Source organism: Arvicanthis niloticus, chromosome 3 (genome assembly GCF_011762505.2).
Source record: "Arvicanthis niloticus isolate mArvNil1 chromosome 3, mArvNil1.pat.X, whole genome shotgun sequence".
NCBI classification, from domain to species: Eukaryota; Metazoa; Chordata; class Mammalia; order Rodentia; family Muridae; genus Arvicanthis; species Arvicanthis niloticus.
Window position 1 is genome coordinate 138,007,560 of NC_047660.1, and position 22,157 is coordinate 138,029,716.

At 51.2% G+C, this 22,157-nt stretch overlaps 3 protein-coding genes across 8 annotated transcripts in view; 1 reads left to right on the plus strand and 2 right to left on the minus strand.

The window, feature by feature from the left end:
• Slc25a23 (solute carrier family 25 member 23) lies at positions 1–13,288 on the minus strand. 3 transcript variants are annotated; one of them, XM_076932033.1, is made up of 10 exons: positions 12,935–13,286; positions 11,495–11,621; positions 10,516–10,603; positions 9,152–9,263; positions 6,696–6,854; positions 6,460–6,612; positions 6,148–6,288; positions 5,540–5,707; positions 4,050–4,200; positions 1–1,936 (listed from the first exon to the last, which is right to left on the minus strand). In XM_076932033.1, the coding sequence occupies exons 1-10, from the start codon at positions 13,085–13,087 to the stop codon at positions 1,752–1,754; spliced, it is 1,437 nt and encodes a 478-aa protein (XP_076788148.1). In that variant the 5' UTR covers positions 13,088–13,286; the 3' UTR covers positions 1–1,751. The 3 variants fall into 3 exon arrangements, with proteins under 3 accessions (XP_076788148.1, XP_034354071.1, XP_076788149.1); XM_034498180.2 differs by having other exon boundaries at positions 6,148–6,255; positions 12,935–13,284; XM_076932034.1 differs by lacking the exon at positions 1–1,936 and adding an exon at positions 2,980–3,126 and having other exon boundaries at positions 12,935–13,288.
• Crb3 (crumbs cell polarity complex component 3) lies at positions 12,769–21,626 on the plus strand. 2 transcript variants are annotated; one of them, XM_076932037.1, is made up of 6 exons: positions 12,769–12,784; positions 15,387–15,605; positions 15,967–16,137; positions 17,017–17,078; positions 18,490–18,633; positions 18,992–21,626. In XM_076932037.1, the coding sequence occupies exons 3-6, from the start codon at positions 16,065–16,067 to the stop codon at positions 19,064–19,066; spliced, it is 354 nt and encodes a 117-aa protein (XP_076788152.1). In that variant the 5' UTR covers positions 12,769–12,784; positions 15,387–15,605; positions 15,967–16,064; the 3' UTR covers positions 19,067–21,626. The 2 variants fall into 2 exon arrangements, with proteins under 2 accessions (XP_076788152.1, XP_034354082.1); XM_034498191.2 differs by lacking the exons at positions 12,769–12,784; positions 15,387–15,605 and adding an exon at positions 15,615–15,750.
• Dennd1c (DENN domain containing 1C) overlaps positions 19,232–22,157 on the minus strand; it is an 11,293-nt gene continuing 8,367 nt past the window's right edge. For all 3 annotated transcript variants that reach the window (XM_034498171.2, XM_076932027.1, XM_076932028.1), the window contains exons 19-23: positions 21,318–21,362; positions 21,123–21,230; positions 20,504–20,571; positions 20,191–20,398; positions 19,232–20,102 (exon numbers count right to left, since the gene is read on the minus strand). In XM_034498171.2, coding sequence (XP_034354062.2) covers positions 19,539–20,102; positions 20,191–20,398; positions 20,504–20,571; positions 21,123–21,230; positions 21,318–21,362 — 993 coding nt within the window. In that variant the 3' untranslated portion in view covers positions 19,232–19,538. The remainder of the gene's footprint in view (positions 20,103–20,190; positions 20,399–20,503; positions 20,572–21,122; positions 21,231–21,317; positions 21,363–22,157) is intronic.

Consider the following 22,157-nt stretch of genomic DNA (forward strand, 5'->3'; position numbering starts at 1 on the left):
TAAGAGCTTAGAAAATTTATTTTCCTTGAAATAACACACATGGGCAGGGAGGTAGGACCTGGTGTAGGTTGGAGGGAGAGGTGGAAACCATCCCCCTCCCCAACCTCCCAGTTTTCCTCTCAGTCTTTTGATGAGTTTCCCTAAAGACTGAGAGGTGGAGCAGGGTACCCCAGTTCTAAGCTCAGAATCCAATCTTGAAGTGTGGAGGGTATGGGAATGTGGTGGGAGCCAGGGGACTTTGTTCTTTGTCTGGTAGAAAAATAGACTCCAAGTCAGCTTGAGGATACTTAATTTGCATATTGGATGCTGGGTTTCAGGAAGGATGCTGTGTGTTGGTCCTTGACTGTGATTTTCTGAGGCCCGAGCAGGGCTGGCAGTGTAAGAGGCAGATGGTCCCCTTGGTTGTGTCCCTGACTTCACCTAGCAGCTCCCAACCCATGAACAAGCAGACTGGACACTCCCAGAGGGGCCTGGGCTCTGGGAGTTACTAGCTTGGAAGGAGGGCAGGAGAATGTGGAAGACATTGGAGAGAGTGGAGGACAGGGAGAGAAGCGATTTTGGGGAGTGATGGGAGGGGAGGTGCGTTCTAGCTGAGATTTGATCCAGCACTCATATGTCCCAGCCCTTACTGCCTGGTAGGGAGCCACTGGGGTCTGAGCTTCCAGAAGGCTCCTTGGATGGCATGCTTTCATGCATCGGGAATCAGATCCAGGGTGTGTCTGGGATATGAAATGCTGTCACTGGACTACTGGGATCTAGACTTGGGTATTGACATTTGGGGTGTAGGAGTGAAGACCTTAGGATCTGGAGGTGTTTGGGAGTTTGGCCTTCTATAGATGTTGTCCAGAGAAGAGGTTGAAGGAATCTGGGATCTGGATTTAGCAGCTGGGGAATATGGGGTCCACATGTGGGACCCTGGAGCTCTCACACCCACGCTTCCAGGAGCCAGAATCCAGTGGACTGGGACTTGGGTTCCAGTGGTGAGAGACTGGGGGTGGTGCTTGGAATGTAGACCCAGCTGTAAAAATGGGAGGATATGGAACCCCAAACTGAGGAAAATGTATTGGTTGGGGTGAGGGGCCTGTGATTCAGGGATCAAGGGACCCATTGGCAGAGGCCAGGATCTTGGCATTAACTGTCAGGACCCTGTGGCTGAGAGCTCTTGGCTCCTAGAATCTAGTGGCTGGGCTGTGAGGCAGGTGACTGAGACCTCAGCAGTAAGTTTGGGGATCTCTGGTCCAGTGTGGCATTAGGGCACTGGGTCTGGCGCCTGAGGGTTTGGGCTATGGGGTACATGGATGAGTGCCCCATGCTTGGGGCATTGGGACCGCCTGCATAGGGAGACCCAGCACTCAGTTGGACAGGGAAAGCAGGCCAGCTTTGAGGCGGAGATGATCAGGATAAAGGGACTTGGGGGTGAGGGTTTGGGGCCAAGGTATGGATAGTTTTACATTTCAAGTGTCAGACTGCTGATATGCAGGGTCCAGTGGTTAGGGCTTGGGGGTCTGGTTGTGAAGTTGAGGATCAAGTCCTGGGAGCCTGTGGCTGAAGTGTGGGGTGCAGTGGTACCATGGTCAGGGCACAGGGCTAGGATCTGGGATTTGGGTACTGGGGTCCAGTGCCTTGGGATGTAGGGTTAGGATCCATTGGTCAGGCAGGCCATCAGTCTCTGGTGGTTGAAGACATCATCGTGGGGGATGCCATGATGAAGATGAGGGAATCTTGGAGGGGGGGGACAGGTTTCCTGTCCCTCACCTGGATGTGACCCCCAGAGCCTGCTTCATGTTCTCGTAGACCACGTAGGAGATGCTCACAGCTGGAATGACCTTCATAAAGTTGGGGGCAATGCCCCGGTAGAGGCCCCATACACCCTCCTGGGATAGGATGTGTCGAAGCAGACCCACCATGGAGACCTGCGGGCCACCCTCAATGGAGGCTGTAGGTGGTTGGAAGCCAGGTAAGACCAAAGCTTCCCTATCTCATTTCTCCCTCCTGCCTCACCCTAGGACTGAGTTAGGTGGCCACTTAAACAGGAGGCTAGAGGGTGAGACAGAGGAACAGTGGAACCTACCACAAGACTCACGATGTCTGTGGGCCTAGGAACTGTCAATCTTAGGGACTACATTTGGGGATGAATGGCAATACCAGGTATGGACATGCATCAGAATATGTACATGAGTCTGTGTTCATTTGTCTGTGTGTGTGCATATGCACTGTGAAAGTTTGCGTGTACATGTGTGGGAATGTATGTGTGTCTGTGTGTGCATGTGTATGTATGCATATGCATGTATGAAAGTTTGTATGTGGGGGTACATGTGTGCCTCTGTGTGTGCATTGTGAGAGTACATATATATGTGTCTGTGTGTGCATATCTGTGACTTGTGTGGACATGTGTGAGTGTGTCTGTTTGTATGTGTGAAACTGCATATGTATATTTGTGTATAAGAGTGTATATGTATAACTATATGAGAGTGCCTATGTGTGTCTGTGTGTGAGGGTGCATAAACATATGTGTGCATGTATGAGTGTGCACTGTGTCTTTGTGTGTGCATATGCATGTGTGAAAGTTCATATGTACATGTGTGAGAGTACATAAATATGTCTGTGTAAGTGCATATGTGTTTCTGTGTATAAGAGTACATACATGTGTCTATGTAAGAGTACATATGTGTAAATACATATGTGTGTCTGTGTGTGACAAGAGGTGAGAAATACCTCCTTCCTTAAAGTTAATTCTCGTCCTCTCTTCAGGGTTAGCATCTACTCATCCTCCCATTCTCCATCCCAAAGCTGGCTGTTTGGAAGAGCCCTCTGTGGTACCTAATCTAGGCTGGGTTCCTCCCTCTCCTCCTAAATTGCATCTGATCATGGTGATTTATGTTGCCTTTGTCCTCATCCCCAGGGGATGAACATGAAGGTAGAGAGTGCATTTAGTCACTCACTGATAGTTTCTCCAGCCAAAATCCAGGACACAAACACTAAGGTTCACAAAAACAGATTCAGGGATAATAAAACAGGAAAATCACTCATGGGAGAAAAATACAAAGGAAAAACAACAATGGGAAAACTGAGGCAGATGGATTGTCCTGAGGTTCCAGTCCAGCCTGGTACACAGCAATCCTCTGTCTTTAAAAAAAAAAAAAGAAAAAGAAAAGAAAAGAAAAGAGAAGAAAAAAAAAGGGGGGGAGGCTGGGGGGATGGCTCAGCTGGAGGAGCACTTCCTGCTCTTCCCGGAGAACTAGAGTCCCACACAAGGGACTTTCTCTAGCTCCAGGGGGTCTGATGGGCCTCCTTGGGTCTCTCTCTCTCTCTCTCTCTCTCTCTCTCTCTGTCTCTCTCGCTCTCTCTCTCTCTCACACACACACACACAAACACACAGGCATGTGTGCAGAAATAAAAATAAATCTTAAAAAAAATCTAAAATACCTTAAAATCAAAACGAAACATAGTAACTGTGCTGTCCTCAAGGCTGAGTGTAGGGTGCACACCTTTAGGAGGCAGAGCTGTGTGAATTCCAGGTCAGACAGGGCCACAAAGTGAGACCTTGTCTAAAAGCAACAATGATATAGCCAGGCCTGTTGGCCATGCCTCTAACCCAAGCACTTGGGGGACCTTTCTGAGTTCAAGGCAAGCCTAGGCTACATAGTGAGACCCTGTCTCATTAAATAAATAAAAGGAAGGAAGGAAGGAAGGAAGGAACCAGTAAACTGTCCTTCCTTGACCTTGCCTAACGCTGTTCCAAGCAATCCCCACTCCCTTATTATCTCTCAGTTTTGAATAACAGCTCAAGTTACTGGCAGGCCCAGAAGTGCCACAATGTTGTCTGTAGTACTTTCTTGTACTTTTGATGCCACTGAACTCTCAGGTAAAAGCCTCCTTCTTCAGGGTCACCAATGGGTAAACTGAAGCCCAGACAAGAGGAAGGGTTTATGAAGGCCACCCAAACCCACAAGGATCCTGGCTCAGGACGCTCCCTACACAGTTAGGTGAGAGCAGGTGAACCCAAGTGGCTGGCTTTCCTACCCCAGCCTCCTGCCCAGACATCTCACCTTGGGCCTGCATTCGGGTACGAACCAGTGCCAGAGGGTAACTGGCAATCTGGCCACAGGTGCTGGAGATGGTGCCACAGGCCAGGAGCACGGGAATGCCTGGGTTAGCTGACTCATGGCTGTATTGCTGGAGCCAGCGATTCTTCAGGGTCTAGGAGAGAAAGGAGCAGGTGGGTTCAGAGTTGCAGCTGGGAAGATCCTGTTGTCAAAGACCCTGCTGCCAGCTCTGTGTACCACAGCTGCTGGCTCTAGAGTTGATGATGTTGTTTGTCTTCCCCACTGAGCCAGTGCCACATTCCCCAGGACCTCACTGGGGGATTCTAGGTGGGAGTAGAGTGGGTGCTCTACCTCTGAGCCAGGCTCTCAGCAACACCACTTGAGCTACACCCCTTGCTCTTAAATCTTTTATTTTGGGACATTGGCTTAGTCTGTCCCATACTGGCCTTGAAGTTGTCATCTTCTCAACCACCCAGTGCTGGTATGTCAGGCTTGTGCTACCTACCCAGCCTGGTTTCTATGAACAGTTTCCCTGTATTTTTTCCCCTTTGTTTCCTGTACTGTGCACACCCCATGACCCTCTATGCAGTGACTGTCCACAGCAGGAAGGGCTGTGCATCCAGATTAAGGATCCTTCAGGTTTTTTGTTTGGTTGGTTTGTTTGGATTTATTTTTGTTTTTGGAGACACTTTTTCTCTGTGTAGCCCTGGCTGTTCTGGACTCTGTAGACCAGGCTGGCCTTGATTTAGAGATATGTCTACCTCTGCTTCCCAAGTGCTGAAACAAAGGTATGTGCAACCACCCTTTTGGACTTTTAAGATGTACTTTGGGGCTAGGGCGGTGGTGGCATGGGCGTCTTTAATCTCAGCACTCCGGAGGCAGAGACAGATCTATATGAGTTCGAGGCCAGCCTGCTCTACAGACTAAGTTTTAGGACAGCTAAAGAGAACATCTAGAGAGACTGTGTCTCAAAACAAAACAAAGGTACAGTCTCGCTTGGCACAGATGGATTTTGAACCTATTATGCAGCTGAGAATGACCGATGCACATAAAATGAAAATAAATTTAAAAAAACAGGAGTGATAAATTTACAGTGAAAGAATGCTGCAGGAAATGACAGTGACAATCTGTCAATCAGGCTGCCTGGGAGGCTGAGGCAGGAGGACTGATTATGCCAAGGAGCTTGTAATTTGCCTGGTCAATAAAGTGAAACACTGTCTATAATAAAAGTAAATAGGTAAAATACAAAATAAAAAGAGAAGGGGCCAAGCAAATGGCTCTATAGGTAGAGACTGTGTATGAGTTAGGTGGCCCAAATTCAAGTGCCAGCCTGCACACAGGTGCCAGCCTGCACACAGGTGCCAGCCTGCACACAGGTGCCAGCCTGCACACAGGTGCTGGGTGAGGTGCGAGCACCTGTAAGCCTCGCTCTGGGGAGGTAGGAAGAGGAGGAGCCCAGAAGGAGGAGGGAGGGAAGGTAGTTGTTCACAGACCTCATAGACAGCTAGGTCGATTCCTGCATAGGGGATGATGCCCAGCACATTAGGCAGGTAGCCACGGTAGAAGGCACGGGGCCCTTCACGTTCTAAGATCCGCCTTGCACAGTCTAGGAGCCCCTTGTACTGGCCAGTTCTGCGTAGAGTCAGCCGAGTCTTTAGTACCTGGGTGAGAACTCTGTTAACCACTTGAAAATTGCTTTCAGAATCACCATGCCCAGAAGTGACATCACCTGGAAGTGGCTACTCCTGACCGCAGATGTGCTGAGAGCCCAGCTGGGGCTGAGTGGGGAGAGTGCCCACCTAGGGTGCACAAAACACTGGGTTCTATCCCCAGCACCACATAAACCAGGTGTGGCAGGTCATCTTTGATCTTGGCAGGCATAAAATAACCAGTCACTATGACGACTGTGCAAACAGTTCTAACCAAGTCCCTAGGAGTTACAGCTCAAATTGAGATACCCAGATAAGCTAGACCAGAAATGGCTTTCAGTCCCAAGTCAGGGGTTACAGTTAGCTCTACAAGCAGTGCAAAGTGGCCAGTGGAACAGTATAGGAGGCCCATCCCCCCATGCTGGATCTTCCTCCAGCCCCGCCCTTCTCACCTCCATGGGGTATATGATGGTTTGAGCTGTGGCCCCGGCCAGGGAGCCAGCCACGAAGCGTTCCTGAACGTGCAGTGTCTCTTGTTGCCCCCGGATGGCCCGCTTGATCTGAGGGTGGAACATGTCTGTGGGACTGGATACCTAGGAACCTTGGGGGTTACTGAGTGGTCCTTGCATTCCAGCATTCTCTGCTTGCCACAGTGCTGGCCAGCAAGAGGCGTGGTGCTGGGGACGGCAAGTTAAACCCACAAGCCCTTGTGTTTACTGTCTGCTTCCCAAAGCTGAATACACTGTCTCCTAGACCTGTCCTACCTGTTCATAAGCCATGAACTTGATGGCAGACTCAGGGGCAATCTTGAGCACGTTAATGCCATTGCCCCGCCAGAGGGACAAGATACCCCCTTCTTGAATCATGTTTCTCAGGCCCCCTAGGATGTTGAGCCGGTTAGACTTTGAGGCATGGACCTGAGTGGGGAGAGAAGGTAGCTTTGCAGTGCCCTCCTAGGTCTGGGCCTAGATGATGGGGCGGTCCCTTCAGGTCCTCTCACCTGCATGAATACCTTGAGTCGGTCCAGAGGAGCTGTGCCTGTCCGTGACACAGCGCCAGCCACTGCACCGGCCACCAGCTGCTTCCACCACATGCCTGTAAGTTTCTCTTGCTCGGAGAACTCATCAGGCACCGTCAGGCATTCACCAATGTCCAGGACCTGAGGATGGGGGCTGCAGATGTCATGTTCCAGAGGTGGGGGATGTGCCTGGGTCCTAAGCAGAGAAGTCTCCTCTATGAATTCTAGGACATCCCAGAGTCCACCAAAGGATGTTGCTTAGAGAGCCAGCAGATCCCTTCTGGGTCCTACCATGTGCCACTAAAACTGTCAGTAATACCCCAAGGATTCCTCCGGAAGATCTACTTGGAGTTCCACTAAAGCAGTGGTCCTCAACCTTCCTAATGCTTGACCCTTTAATACAGTTCCTCATGTTGTGCTGACTCCGTCATAAAATTCTTTTCGTTGCTAATTCATAACTGCAATTCTGCTTCTGTTATGAATTGTTATATAAACATCTGATATGCAATCCCTATGAATGGGTCCTTTGATCTCCAAAGAGGTCATAACTCACAGGTTGAGAACTGTTACCCTACAGGATCCATTGAGTCCTCCGAATAATAATTCAGCCCACTGAATTCCACCAAAGGAACCACAGACTCCCTTAAGACCCTGAGGGGCCTGGAAGGCTCCTTAGATGTGTATGACTAAGCCTGAAGACATGAGTTCAACATCCGTGATGCAGATCATGGAAGGAGACACTTCCCCGAGTTGTCCTCTGACCTCCACACATGTGCCTCTCCACACAAAGTAAGAATCCACTGAGCCTGGTGGTGGTGAAGCATGCTTTTAGTCCCAGCACTCAGGAGGCAGAGGCAGGCAGATCTCTGTGAGTTTGAGGCCAGCCTGGTCTACAGAATGAGTTCCAGGACACACAAGGTTACACGGAGACCCTGTCTCAACATCCCCCTCCCGAAAGAATCCACTGAAACTTAAGAAATGGGCTATTGGCCTGGCGGTGGTGGCAGCGCACACCTTTAATCCCAGCACTTGGGAGGCAGAGGCAGGCGGATTTCTGAGTTCGAGGCCAGCCTGGTCTACAGAGTGAGTTCCAGGACAGCCAGAAGTACACAGAGAAACCCTGTCTCGAAAAACCAAAAAAAAAAAAAAAAAAAAAAAAGAAAGAAATGGCCTATTGGATTTCAGAGAATCCCCTGATCTCCCCAAAGAGCCACCAATTCTTACCAAAAGATCCACTGATTCCACCAAAAAAGCCAACTGAATCTTTCCAAAGGATCTGCTTCCACAGTCATCTCCTCCACGGAGAACCCCCCTTAGAAACCCTCCCCAGAGTCTCCCCCCAGGTGTCTCCTCCCAGGAGTCCTCCCCAAGGACTATACTGCCTCCTAGAGTCCAGCAATAGATCTCCCAACGGTGGATTTTTGGGGTGGACATCTCTGGATCTCTCGAGAGGATTGCAGTATGGCTTTTTCCTCTGAGCATGACATCATCACCCCAGTGCCATTTTGAGGCAGCGATTACCTTGGCCTGGTAGCCATGGCAACAAACTGAGCAGCACAATCTGGTGATAACTGGGTCTATGGTAATGGCGCTCTTGATACCCACTAGGGTGTGAGGGATTCTGGCACAAGATGTATCCTGAAAGTCCACTCACTGTTCCACCCCAGCTGCAAGGAATCCTGGGAAATACTAACAAAGAAGCAGAAGGCTAATTGAAAGATTCCATGCTGCAGATTCCACCAGGTCACCATCCATGATGGGGTGGGACTCAGCAGTGCTGCAGCTGTTGGGGGTATCCCAGGTCCTGTAAGTGACTCCTCACTGTGCTCTGCAATTAAGCTGAAGAAACTTATGGGCTCACCAAGTGGGACCTTGGTAAGATCCTCACTTTGGTCTGTTGTTACCTTACCTGGAGTAAATGGATGCTTACTGACATCTCCCCAGAAAAAGCAGACATAAAGGGGATCATGTCAGACCCCACAGACTGATCTTCCAGACACCACAAGATCCTTAGTGAGTCCCACCTTTGTGCAAGAGCTGACCTCCCTCCTCATTCCCGTGGACTCCTTTGAACCTTCAAGATACAGTGTCTGCCTGCATCTTTCATCAGGCCCAGGAGCCTTGGAGTAGGTGACGAGTGCCTGGCATCTGGCAGCTATGTGGGTCAAGTGTGGGAACACCATTTGTTGTAACCCCTAACCATGATTCCTACTCGCTGTCCCTGGAGTCTAAGCAGGACCAAAGGGTTCTGAGCAGTGAGCAGAAGTGTCCATTGGTGGTTACCAGGCTCCTGAGCCCCAGATGGAACAATAAAGGCACAGAGCTTCATTGACAGAGCCCCAGATACTGACAACACCTCTAGAGTCTTGGCCCAGAACTTCTGAGTCCTGGGGAGAAGCCGGAGCTAGCCCCGACCCTGTAGGTGGCTCCCAACTTACTGTAGAATGCTTCCAGAAATACAGGACATCTTCCACATTCTCCAGAGAGTGCAGCAGAAAGTGGTCGCGCCATTCCTGCCAGTCAATGGTCATGGTGCCATCGCGGTCCATGCTGGAGGTAGGGTTGGCACAGGTTCAGTCTCTGGGCTGCAGGAGGTGGGTGCCACTAGCCTTCATGGATTTGGGGAGCACAGAATTCATTGATATTCTACAGCACTGGCTTATCTGAGATAGGATCTCACTCTAAAGTCCAGGCTGGCTTGGAATTCATGGTAATCCTCCTGCCTTGTCCTGCAGTGTCCTGCTAGGACACCTCCATGACTGTTTTGGGGGAGACAGGGTCTTACTCTGGAGACCAGGTTGGCCTCAAAGTCATGGCAATTCTCCTACATTAGCTTTCTGTGTGCTACCTGGCTAAAGCACTTTATAACTTTAAAATATATATATTTATTTTAAATCATGTATGTGTGTGTATGGTGTGTGTGTGTGTGGCTTGTGAGGCTTCAGGTGTTTAATTCTCTGAAGCTGTACTTACAGGTGGTTGTGAGCCACCTGACTTGGGTGCTGGGAATCAGACTCTGCTAGAAGAATCATACATACTCTTCACTGCTGAGCCATTTCTCTCCAGCCCTGTTTCACCGAGTCAGGTTATTCCTCTCAGTCCTTCCACCTCAGCTTCCTGAGTGCTGGATTATAGAGCTGCACTATCATGTCTAAAAACACCTGTGGTGTGTGTGAGTGCCCACATGTGTCATGGCTTGCATGTAGTGGTCAGAGGACAACCTGCTGGGTTGATTCTCGCCTTCTAACCTCATGGGTTTGGGGATCAAACTGTCTTCATCAGGACTGAGGGGCAGGTGCCCTCACCTACAGGGCTGAGGGGCGGGTGCCCTCACCTACAGGGCTGAGAGGCAGGTGCCCTCACCTATTGCTACATCTCACCAGCCTTACTGGTTTGGCTTTTAGGGATTTTTTTTTTTTTTTTTTTTTTTTTTTTTTTTTGTCAAGTGTCGTTCTGTAGCCCAAGCTGTCCTCAAACTCATGGCAATCCTCATGCCTTGCCCTCTCAAGTGCTAGAATGACAGGTTCAGGCTTCAGGTATAGTCACATTGTCTGGCTGGCTCCCATGTATAAATCCTTCAGACCAACCCTATGGGAGTAGCTGCAGTACCAGTCTTTTTCAGGGCCAGACAGGGTCGTCGGTCCACTAGCCTAAGATCTGTTTGACTCCAAAGTTCAACTTTTCATCCCCGCTGTCCCCATCAACCCAGTCTGGGGCTCAGAGGACAGTGCTGTCTGGCAGGGTACTGGGTAGGGTGGGGGTGGGGGTGAGATTCCAAGGCCCCAAATCTTCAATAACTCACCTGTGAAGAATTTTCTCCGCTTGCTCCAGCGAGATGGAGATACCCAGTGCACGGAAGCTCTGTTGAATCTCAGAGACATCGATGTGACCTGGAAAAGGGGAGCCCCAGGAGATACCCAAACCACAGGCTGGACTGGGAGATCCAGAAGCCCTTGTGTGTATGTGCTTCTGTGTGCGTGTGGATGAGGAGGCCAGAGGTCAACGGCTGGCTTCAGTCTTTTTCCCTTTCTTTCTTTTGTTTTTGTTTTGTTCTGTTTTGTTTTGTTTTTGAGACAGGGTTTCTCTGTGTAGCCCTGGCTGTCCTGGAACTCACTCTGTAGACCAGGCTGGCCTCGAACTCAGAGATCTGCCTGTCTACCCCTCTGCCTCCTGAGTGCTGGGATCAAAGTTGTTTGCCACCATGGTAAGGGGAGAGATTTTTACACAGGTTGTAGGGGCTGCTGAGGGCTGAAACTGGGTAATATCGGAGAGTTTTCTATTCCAGGAGTGAGTTCAGGGCTGACCATGGAGGTACCTACATTACAAGGGACTAAAGCAATATCTGATTATTACTCATTCTTTCATCCCTCTTCCTCTCCGGGGATGGCCTCACAGGCCTGTACCTCCGCATCCAGCTTTCATGGGAACTAGGGATCGAGCACAGGAACTTGTGGCTTTGCGGCAAGCACTTTAACCCCTGATCTCTCTCTCCAACTTTAAGGTAATACTTAAGGAACCTAGAACATGCTTGCTCAAGGGGCTATCCTCGTATCTGAGGGTCTCTGAACCTATTATACTGTCTGAAAAGAAACATGTAAGGGTAGAGAGAGGGGTCCTACAGCAAAAGGAACAGGAGGTGGGATGGGCTGGTCAGGCTCAAATTATCTAGTTGCGGCTGAGAACTCCCAAAATAGTCCATGAGTCAGAAGCAGCCCTCCCCATTCCCCTAGCGCTTCAAGTTCTAACCCACTTGTCCATTCCTCAGCTAGAGCTCAGCTCACCATCCTGGTTCCGGTCAAGGCTGTGAAACATGAGCAGGAGGCGCTGCTCCCGTTCCTGCAGGTAGCGAGTAAACTCCTCCAGGCTGAGGCCACTGTCTGGATCAGCGTCCCAATCAGAGGAGATGCCCTAGCAGAGAAAAAAGGGGACACAGGAGACTCCAGCAGACTGTACCCCCACAGGGTGTGTGTGAGAAAGTCAGCTAGAATATGCCTCGTGCCTCAGGAACTCAGAGCCTCAGTTCCTCATGGAAGGGAGCAGGAGGCTTCACCTCTGTAGTCTGTCAGCCCACTTTGCAGTAAGATGCCCCAGGTCACAGTAAGGATCTGCTTGTTGTCTCAGTAGGCTGGTAGGCTGACAGAGGACTCTACAGAGTCACAGAGACAGTTCAAGGTCATCGGACTGGGAAGTGGCAGCCTGGGGGCACTTTTTGTCATTTTGAGACATCTGTCTCATGTAGCCCAGGCTAGCCTCAAATTCTCTGTACTGGAAGAGACCTTGAACTCTGATTCTCTTTCATTACTTTGTCTCCCAAACCTGCCCAGCAGCTTTTTCTTATAAAACCCCGTCTCCTTGGCAGTCTTGTTGGGGAGTGTGTGTGTGTGGGGGGGGATTGTCCTGTTAGAAACAGTCCTGAATCATATAAGGCCCAACAGCCATGGGGCCTCTATATTCCTATCCAAAAGTTGGACCTTAGACTCAAGGTCAACAAAAATGCAATAGATCTGTTTTAGGGAAGGCTAGGGGCTCCATGTGAGAGACACCTGTCACATGGAGGAAGGGCCAGTTTTTGCTGCTCCCCACTGCCACCTCCCATGCTGGGGCTGGAACATGCTAAGAAGAAAACGTTTTACAGCTAAACTGCACCCCCCCCCCCCACCTCAAATTCCTTCCCAGACAAGTCAGACCCCAGTAGAGGCAGAGTGGATTCAGATGGACTGAATCCCTAGCTGGAGCAGCCCAAGGCAACTGGCCAGGTCCAGGAAAGCGCCCGCAGCAAGTATAAATAAAAGACTAGGAAAGCTGACTAGGGCCTCGCTGTGTGCTCCAGCAGGGTGGTGAAGTTGCATTAACTGCAGGTGGGAGCGGATCACCCAGATCACACAGTGCACAGAGCATTGGAGGGGTTGGCTCTGGGCAGTGCAGGGGAAAGCTCTACAGTCCATCCCCCAATAGGCATCCCACAGCCCGGGGTGGGGGTGGGGGGTGGAGGGGGAAGGGCCGCTGGGTCCTGGCAGCCGCCGCCGCTGCAGGCCCGGAGCCTTGGCAGCCTTGTCTTGCGACGACGTCAGGTCAGACGCGGGTGGACAGGGGAAAGGGAGCCTAGACAGAGGTGGTGGGGTCCAGCCAACAGGTAGCATGTGGCTGCTGCAGCCGCGGCATTAAGGGGCACCGGTTACGGTGCGGGCGGACAATGCCGCGGTGGTAGCTGCCCATAGTACCTGCTGTGCATGGTCCGGATCTCCCCTTCCCAGCCTGGCCAGACCCTGGCGCAACTCGTGCACGTCCACGCGGCCGTCCTTGTTGCTGTCTAGTTCCTCGAACAGACGACCCCAGCGCTGCTGCCGCTCCGCGTCGCCTGAGCCCCCCCGCATGGCGCCTGACCGGGGGGGAGGGGAGGCCCCGCAGCGACGGCCTCGGCGGGGGCTTTCCGGCTCCCCCTCCCCCCCGGGGTCCCCACAGGGCCAGCTCCCGCGCCCACCCGCACCGCAGCCTCTTCGCTGCGGGGCCGAGCTCCGGCACTTGCTGGAAGTGATAAATGCTAGTCGTCCCCGCCCGCGCCAGAACTTGCGTCTCCTCCTCCAACCCGCAATACTTGGGGGAGGGGGCTGGGGGCGGAGCAGGGGGCGTGGGGAAGCATTCAAGGAGGGTCTGATTTTGCACATCTGACAGAGCATTCCTGGGACGGTAGGAGAGGCATCCGTCTTAGTACTCTGCTTGCCTCAGTTTACCCTTTTCCCTTAAAAGATTTTGGTAGGGAATTGTCAGGAATTGGATTTCGTAATCTCGTTCATTTACACCTCCCTCTCCTACGGAACCCTCATCAGAAATTCAAGTTTTTGCTTCTCCCAGGACTAGGCAAGAATTCTGAACCAGTTTAAAAGCTTTTGTCCGCCTGCTCTTGTCAGATTCCCCAGTCGATGACAGAAACAGGAGATCAACAAAGAGGGGTGGGCTCCCTCCCCAACACTTCATTCCGCCCGCGCGGCTCCTTTTCTTGGTGACACTCAGAGAGAGAAACGCAAGGTCAACGAGCCGCGCGGCTGCAAAGTTAAATCCTTATTGGTCAGATGCTCCAGAGCTGCGCCAGGCCGCTCCACATAGGCGGGGCTTCCTAGGTGACCCGCGGTGGCCTCCAGTCCAGCAGCCCGCAGCCCGCTAGGCGTTCTTAAAGGGGCCGCACCCCCCACTCAGACTCTCAGAAGGCTGCTCTTTGCAGACCTGCCTGTCTGGGACCAGTATCTCCGGCGCCACTAAGGATAAAGATCAGAAGGAGGCGGGGCCTCAGCCGGGGACTGTGGTTGCACCTGCTGAAGTCCCTCCCACAAGTTTCGGGTGCAGTTTCTCGTCTCACCGTCAGGGGGAGGGGCGTCCCTTTGACCGCGAATAATAATAGCTAACCTGAGTGAGTTGCTAGAGCCCTTCACTCGCTACTCAGCACCGAATCTGCTCAAACCCTGTGAGGTAGGTAGGTGGCACTAGCTTTTCCCACGCTACAGTGGAGAAAGCAAAAGCTTAAAATCCATTCCCATTTAGGGCCAGAGCAGAGATTTAAACAGATTTTAAACCACTCCTAGGAAGAGACGATGCCTCTTTTATTTATTCTTAGTTTTTTTTTTTTTTTTTTTTTTTTTTTTTTTTCTCTTTAAAGACAGTCTCTCTATGTAGCCATGGAAGTCACTATGTAGACCGGGCTGCTCCGGAACTCACAGAGTCCACCTGTTTCTGCTGGGATCGAAGGCATATGCCACTACAATGGGTGTTGTAGGGCTTTGTATGTGCTAGACAGTCAATCTAGGCACTGAACCCCAGCCTCAGCTCTATGACTATTTGTTGTTGTTATTGTTCTTTTGAGTTCTCTGTAACCTTGCTGGCCTTGAATGTGCAGCTTCACCTGCTTCAGATTCCCAATTACTGGGACGGTAATCGCGTGCCATCATATCCGGTTCATGACCACCTTTTACCCAGCTACATCCACAGGTCAAAGATACATCCACCCAGGCTGTGCCCATGCATGTGTGGTGAACAGGTGAAAGTCTCACCCCACCTTTCTACCAGCTACCAGTTGTTTCCACGCATAAGTGTTTCTTTGTGGATGCCATAGGACATAGCTGCTTCTGCGCAAAGACGTCCCAAATCCATGCTTTCTCCCAGATACTTCCCTGACAGGTGGACCTCATACGGATACTCTTTAGTGTGGACATAAGGCCTTTCATTAAGCGCGGCGAGATTCTGCACAGGTGCTTAGTCCAGGTATTTTTTTTTTTTTTTCCGCACGGGTTTAATTCTAAGCAGGCGTTCTGATTACACTCTGACTCCAAGCCCACATCTGTATCTTTCTACAAAACTAGTCCTGTACAGGTTGGTTGATTGACTGATTATGGGATGAAGATGGAACCCAGGGTCTCAGGCATGCTAAGGAGAAATTCATGGCTGAGTTAGGGGCGATCTCGTCACTAAGACATTCTCAGCAGAATGAACTTCACTAGGTGATTCTAGGCAGGGGGTTCTGGCCCTGAGTCACGCTCCCAGTCGCTTTACTTTTGATACAGGGTTTGCTCAGGCTGGCCTTGAACTTGGGATCCTCCCATCTCCAGAATACACCTAGGATACAGGTTAGCGTTACCAGGTCTGACTTCTTCAGTGCTACCCATTGGAGCCCTTCCCTTACAGGTGTGTATCTTTCTGGAATGTCGTCACGCCCCCCGCGTCTGCACAGCTGGGGAACCCAGCTGTGCCGTCCTTACACCTGCTAGCTTCCGCCTTCCGCGCAGCTCCCTGTCGCAATGGGGTTCCCGTTACAGGTGCTCCGGCGGCGCGGCCCCGCCCTCCTCGCCCCGCCCCTCTCAGCCAGGCTCAGGTGCACAAGCCGGAAGTGCGCTCTTTGCCTAGGTGGGTGACTAAACTTTCCGGGTCACGTGAGCGGGCGGGGCGGGTGGGATCTGGAGCGACTAGGTGAAGGACAGGGACTCGGGGTTCCAGCTGGGATCTCGGGATTGGGAGCCTGAGCGAAATCCCTCTCAGACGCCTGGGTCAGGTAGGGAGGCAGGGGCGCGCAGCCTGTCTTGTCCCCACCTCCTCCTTCCCTTTCCCTGGCCCAAGAACGCGGTCCGGGAGTTAATCTTTAATCTCTGACCCTTGTCGCCGAGGGCGGGGAGCGCACTCCAAGATTGGGTTGCCTGTCGCTGGGGCCGGAGCCTGAGTCCAGCCCCTCACTCTATGCTGCGCCCTCTCCCCTTGGTCTGGTCCCCAGGTCCTGGGTCGCAGTGCCCTCCTCGATCCAAGATGCGGTAGGAATTGGCGCCCGGGGGAAGTCCTGTCCTTGGCGCCACCAACTCGTCGCCCAAGCTCATGGCGACCCCAGGCCTGGGGCTGCTCTTGGCGTTTGGCTTGCCGATGCTGCCCTCCGGCTGGAGCCTAACAAGTAGGTACCGTCGGGGCGGCGCTCGGGTGGGAGGAGGGTTCCCAGGTTGAACTCAGAAGTGCCGGGTATTTGGGACCCTGAGAGGGCGAAAGGTCTGAGGAATGAGCTTGGAATGTGTTTGGAGACGGAGTTTGAAAGCATCAGGGCTGAACTTCAAATTAGCTTAGCAGACTTTTTTCTTTCTCTTTTTTCTTCATTTTTTTTTTTTTTTAATCGTTGCTGGGCTCGAACCTACGTTTTCCTGCACACTAGGCAGGTGCTCTACCGTAAAGTAAACCCGTACCCGCATCCCAGAATTCCTGAGTCCTTAAGTCTTGTGGAATTTAGGAGCTGGAGGTTGTTGGGCAGAGCCCGGAGGTGGAGGAGGGGAGGGCCTGGGCACCTGAGTCTGCATAGTTGAGAGTCTTAAGCAGCCGGGGGGACCTGGAGGAGGCCTAAAGGCTCAGCTGACCAGGCTGGCCCTTCGTAGGTGTGGACTCAGCCAGACCTTCCCTCAGTCTCTCGGGTTCCAGTTTCGGGAGCCTGGGGGTGGGGGGGCCTTGTGAGTCACACACTTCAGGGAAAGAAAGGTTGAGCCCCGCCCAGGTCCTTAAGGGTTCTGGGCCAGAGTGATGGTGGAGGGGACACTCTTCTGAAAGCCATCTATTCTAATGGGCTAACAATGGTGACTCTGGGTGGCCAGATTGTTCCCTGCTGGGCTGAGAGTGGCCAAAGCAATCAACATCACACCCGAGGGTGGAGTGGGTGGCCTGGCTGTATTTGCCGCCCTCTCTATAATAGCTGAAGACTTGGAGTTTTGCAAGGTCTGGCTGAGTGGTGTGTAAGTGATGCCCAGTGAAGACCCCAGCGTGGATTTTTTTTCCTCTTTCTGTTCCACAGCACCGGACGATTTCACAAATAGCACGACTCAACCCCCAGGCGATGGGTCCAATGGGGGCCTGGTGAGTTGGGAAGGTGTGAGCAGGAGGAGTCGGGTGTGAGAGACCAGAGTACCGGGACGAGTGGAGAGACATTACGATTAAAAGGTGCTAGGCATATGCTCTGCAATCAGGTTACAGCCCAGCCCTAGCCCTGACTTTATTTATTTATTTTTTCTTTTGTTAAATGGGGTCTAGTGTAGCTCAGGCTGGCCTCAAACTTCCTCTGTAGTCAGATGACCTTGGATTCGGGGTCCTTCTGCCTTTCTCATTGCTGAGTTGGCATGTATTCATCATCATGCTGGGTCTATGGGGTGCTAGGAGTCAAACCCAGGGTTTTATGCATGCCAGGCAAGCACTGTACCCACAAAGCCACAGCAAAGGGACTTCTCTGTCCCCTACAGAAGGTAGCAAGACCTCTCTACATAACATTGGATGAGAATATTGTGTCTTGCTGGGTGTGGTAACTCATACATTCCTGGGAGAGAAGCAGGTGGAGCTCTGTGTTCAAGGCCAGACTTATCTATGTAGTGAATTCCAGTCTAGCCAGGGCTACTATGAGATCCTGTCTCAAAACCAAACACAAACAAACAGCACCTTGCCTGGTGAGCATGGTGATACACACCTGTCACTCTAGCACCCAGGAGGCTGAAGCAGGAGGATTACCTCAATTTAAGACCTGCCTGGACGGATTTCTGAGTTCGAGGCCAGCCTGGTCTACAGAGTAAGTTCCAGGATAGCCAGGACTACACAGAGAAACCCTGTCTCAAAAAACAAAAACAAAAACAAAAAACAAACAAACAAAAAAAACAAAACAAAACAAAAAAAAAACAAAACAACAACAACAAAAAAAAACAAAAGCCGGGCGGTGGTGGCACATGCCTTTAGTTCCAGCACTTGGGAGGCAGAGGCAGGCTGATTTCTGAGTTCGAGGCCAGCCTGGTCTACAGAGTGAGTTCCACGACAGCCAGGGCTACACAGAGAAACCCTGTCTCCAAAAACATAAAACAAAGCAAAAACAAACAGATCATCCTGGAGTATAGATGAGACCATGTGACAATAAAAACCCTGGGTATGGTGGCACACACCTGTATTCACAGTACCAGTTGTGGAGGAGGAAGGAAGGAAGCCCAAGGTTATTCTTAGCTATATAGTAAGTTCAAGATTATAGGAGACTCTGAACAAACAACACAAAAGACAGACAGGAAAAAAGGAAAACCCAGAGAGTTGTATCTGGTCAGAGGGATCCTCAGACGTTCACAGTGTGGAGGGGACAGGACAGAGGTACGGGGTACCAGTCTGGGAGGTACTGAAGGAAGTTGTTTCTCAGTTTGAAAACAGCCCAGAAAGCAGCCAAGGTGACAGGAGCCCTGGTGGGTGACAGGTGGGGTGACTGTGCAGTTGGTCACACGTGTCCACTCCCCTCTCTTTACAGTCTTCAGAGGGTATTGTAGCCATCACTGTGGTCTTTTCCATTCTGGGAGCCCTCCTCATAGCAGGGGTGCTGTTCCTGCTAGTTCGAAAACTTCGAGAAAAGCGGCAGACAGAGGGCACCTACCGGCCCAGCAGTGAGGAGCAGGTGGGTGCCCGTGCTCCACCACCCCCCAACCTCAAGCTGCCCCCAGAGGAGCGGCTCATCTGAACACAGGGGTGTTCATCACTACCAACGCCCAGGACTGCCTTGGCACACTGACACACAGCAGCTGTCTCGGAGACACGCCAGCCTCTGATGGCTCAGGAGGACTGGGGTTAGGGAACCCTGGGGCGTCCAGCTGATGGGCTATGCAGCATGCTGCCTCTGCTTGGCTCTGCATGAAACTGGGGGTGCTGGGGCCGGGGGGCCTTACCACCACACCATTTACCTCATATGATCTTGCCTCTGCTGTGTCTCCATACTGTGACTGAAGGCCCAACAAACCTCCTGTCCTTTCTTTCAGTTTTCCCACGCAGCAGCTGAGGCCCGAACCCCCCAGGACTCCAAGGAGCCAGTGAGGGGCTGCCTGCCCATCTAGCTCCTTCCCTCCTTCCCTGTCATCCATCTTCCCTTCCTTGCTGTGTGACCTTGTGGGAAGGCGACACTCTCTGGGCAATCAGACTCACCCAATGCTTAAGAATAGAAGGGAAGAAAGTTCTTCAAAGACCTTGACTTTGAGGGCAAGGAGGATGGAACTGCTCACTTTTTATATATTTATATGAAATTGACAGGTACAATAAAGGTTTTTTTTTTGTTTTTGTTTTTTTTTAGCTTGTGGGAACATTAGCTTAGATAAGGGAGAATAAGATTTGGATTGTAAGGTTTTCGAAGTCCTAATGGGCTGGAAGCTGGAGTAAGATAAGAGCCTTCAGGTGAACCTTAAAGATGCTTGGAGGTCGCTTGGAGTGGTGGATGAGGTAGGTTTCTGGGTTGACAGAAAGCCCCAGATGAATTTGTCAAGGAAAAAAAAATCAGCTTTATTGAGAATTGGGAACCTCACACTCCTCATCTTAGTTTTCAAAACATTTTTTCAGATCAGCAACTCGAGGTTGCCTGTCCTGGGATCCTTCCTGCTTGCTTACATGAGAGATATAAGAAGTGGGGGTTCCCAGCTCTTTAAGGGGTTGTATACGATCCTGGCCCAGCAGGATCTGGGGAGGCTGGTTTCTGGGGTTCTCTGCAGAAGGGGAGCATGAGGGAGATGGAATAGGTTGTAATTTCTGGATAGCATCAGGGTTGGGCTCTGTGGAGGCAAGAAGTTGAGGGCTTTTTGGAGAACTAGGCTGAGTGGGGACTCTAAGGAGCCTGGAGCAAGGGCTTTGTGAGGGACTAGGGTCTGGCTTGTGGAGAGAGGGCCCGGGGTTCTCTTGGCTGGGGGGCTCTGCTGAATTGGCTGAAGACAGAGAGGAGATATCTGAGGGTGGCTGAGAACAGGAGTTCTTTGAGTAGCTTATAACCTCTGAAAATGAGGTGTCTTGCAGAAGTGACAGGTCACCAGGCAGGGACCAAGGCTGAGGATCCTGGGATCTCTTGTCTTCTTCCAGTTGCCATGGTGACCCCATTGAGATGTCAGGCTGGGCACAGCAGGATGGAGGGTATGGTAGATGTCAGATGGGGAAGAAGTTGACAGGTCGGGAGGGGAAGAGGGGAGGAGGTTCTCACCAGGCTGGAGCAGCTCTCTGTCGCCTCTTGCTGACAGCTGTCCAAACTCTGGCTGGCCCTCAGCCGGCCGCCACTCTTGGTTTCCACACTCAAACTGTCTAGAATCTCACTCAGCAGATCCAGCTCTTCTCCGGACCCCAGAAAGCTGCCATCTAGAGCGTCCTCTGCCCAGGGATCCTGAGCGTCCTCAGGGCTCAAGGTGGGGCTCCTGGTTTGAGGATTGACATCCTGGGCTTTGTTCCCAGAGTCTAGAAGACACCCCTCGTTAGTTGTAACCCGTGTACCTCCAACTTTGATCTGCTTCAATTCTTACCTCTCTTGCAGGGGTTCAGAAGGTCCCCCTTCCTTTTTGAGTCTCCTGCTAGGGCGGAGGGGCCTGTTCTGAAAAAGATAAGGGAGGAAGAAATGGGAGGAGCCTGGGGAGCTGTTGAATCCAGGGTTGGGGCTTTCCAGCTTGAACTGGAAAGAGCATTGGACATGCCACTGCATGTCTGTCATCTCTGCATTCGAGCCTGAGGCAGGAGAATCATTGCAAGTTCAAGTCCTAGCTGGCTATATAGTGAGATTCCTCTAAAAACAAAACAAGGGCTGGGGTGGATATCTGAGTTCTAGACCAGTTTGGTTTAAAAAAAAATTTTAAAAAGCTCCCAACCAAGGGGTTGGGAGAATGTAACTTGGTTAGCACAGGTCTTTCCTAGCATGCACAGTGCCCTGGGTTTGATCCCTAGCACCATTTAAACTGGGTGTGGTGGATCAGGAGTTCAAACCCATCCTTGGTTGTATAGTGAGTGAACTACATTTGAACTTCAACAAAGGGAGATAGTTTGGTGAACACTGGGGACATGGAGGATTTGGGAAGAATCTGGTGTGTGTGGTGGATGATGGGCATCCTCGCTGTGTGTGTGTGTGTGTTGGACAATGGGCATCCTCACTTGTCCGAAGTGATGGCTAATAGGCAGGCGCTGTTGCAGACGGTCTGAGCGACTGGTGAGGCTTGGGGTTCTCAGGGAGCCCCCCCTCTGCAGGCCAGAGTCTCCATCCTGTGAAGGGATTCACATGTGGGCTGGGGTACCACCTCTACTCCCCTGCATTATCTGTGGCTGGGGAGTCACCCTGGGTGGTCTTACCTTAATCATGAGCAGGTTCTGCATACCCTTCAAGCCACTCCTTGCCTAAGGATGACCCAACACAGTATCAGACACGGCTGTTTTCTACTGCCCACTCCACGTTTCTATCTTCTATGCTATGTTTATACCTTCGATATTCCTGGAGGGAGTCACCCTGCCATAAGCCAAAGATTTGACAACTGTGTGTAGGATTAAAATCAAATGGACAGATCTGAAATGTAAAGCCTGGTCTGAAAGAACCCTCACCCCCTCCCCAATCAAGAATGGAAGCTAAGTAACAAAGGTAGTCAATGGATATTGGCTGTCAGACTTTGTGTGTGTGTTTAATTTTATTTATGTATTTTATTTGGGGGAAAGGGAACATTAGTGGTGGCTCAGGTGTGGAGGGCAGAGCAAATATAAGTGTTTTCATTTTAACCCCAGGTGTGGGATATGGGACTGTTCTCAGGAGCTGACTATGATTTGTCTCGTGCTCTAGCAGAGGTGTGGTTTTGCCAGTTGCAGATAGTTTCTGTGAGTATATGATAGCTGTAATTCTGGGAGCTTTTCAGAGGTTATATATAAATGCTAGGGGTCTGAGAGGCAGGGGTTGGTGGTCATTCAGTGGGGGTGGAGGGTTGGTTACAGTTTGTAAGTAGTCATTCTCAAAGAACAAAAGGAAAGACATTAGATTCAAGACTGTCTTCCCTTTACCCTTTCTCTCCCATCTAGGGGTAGAGTGTAAAACCTGTGGTAGAATAAAGGCTGAGAAAGAGAACCCACACACTAGCAAAGACCAGCTACACATATCAGGTTGGTCATAACTGCCACAATCTACAGTTCCAGGGGATCCAATACCCT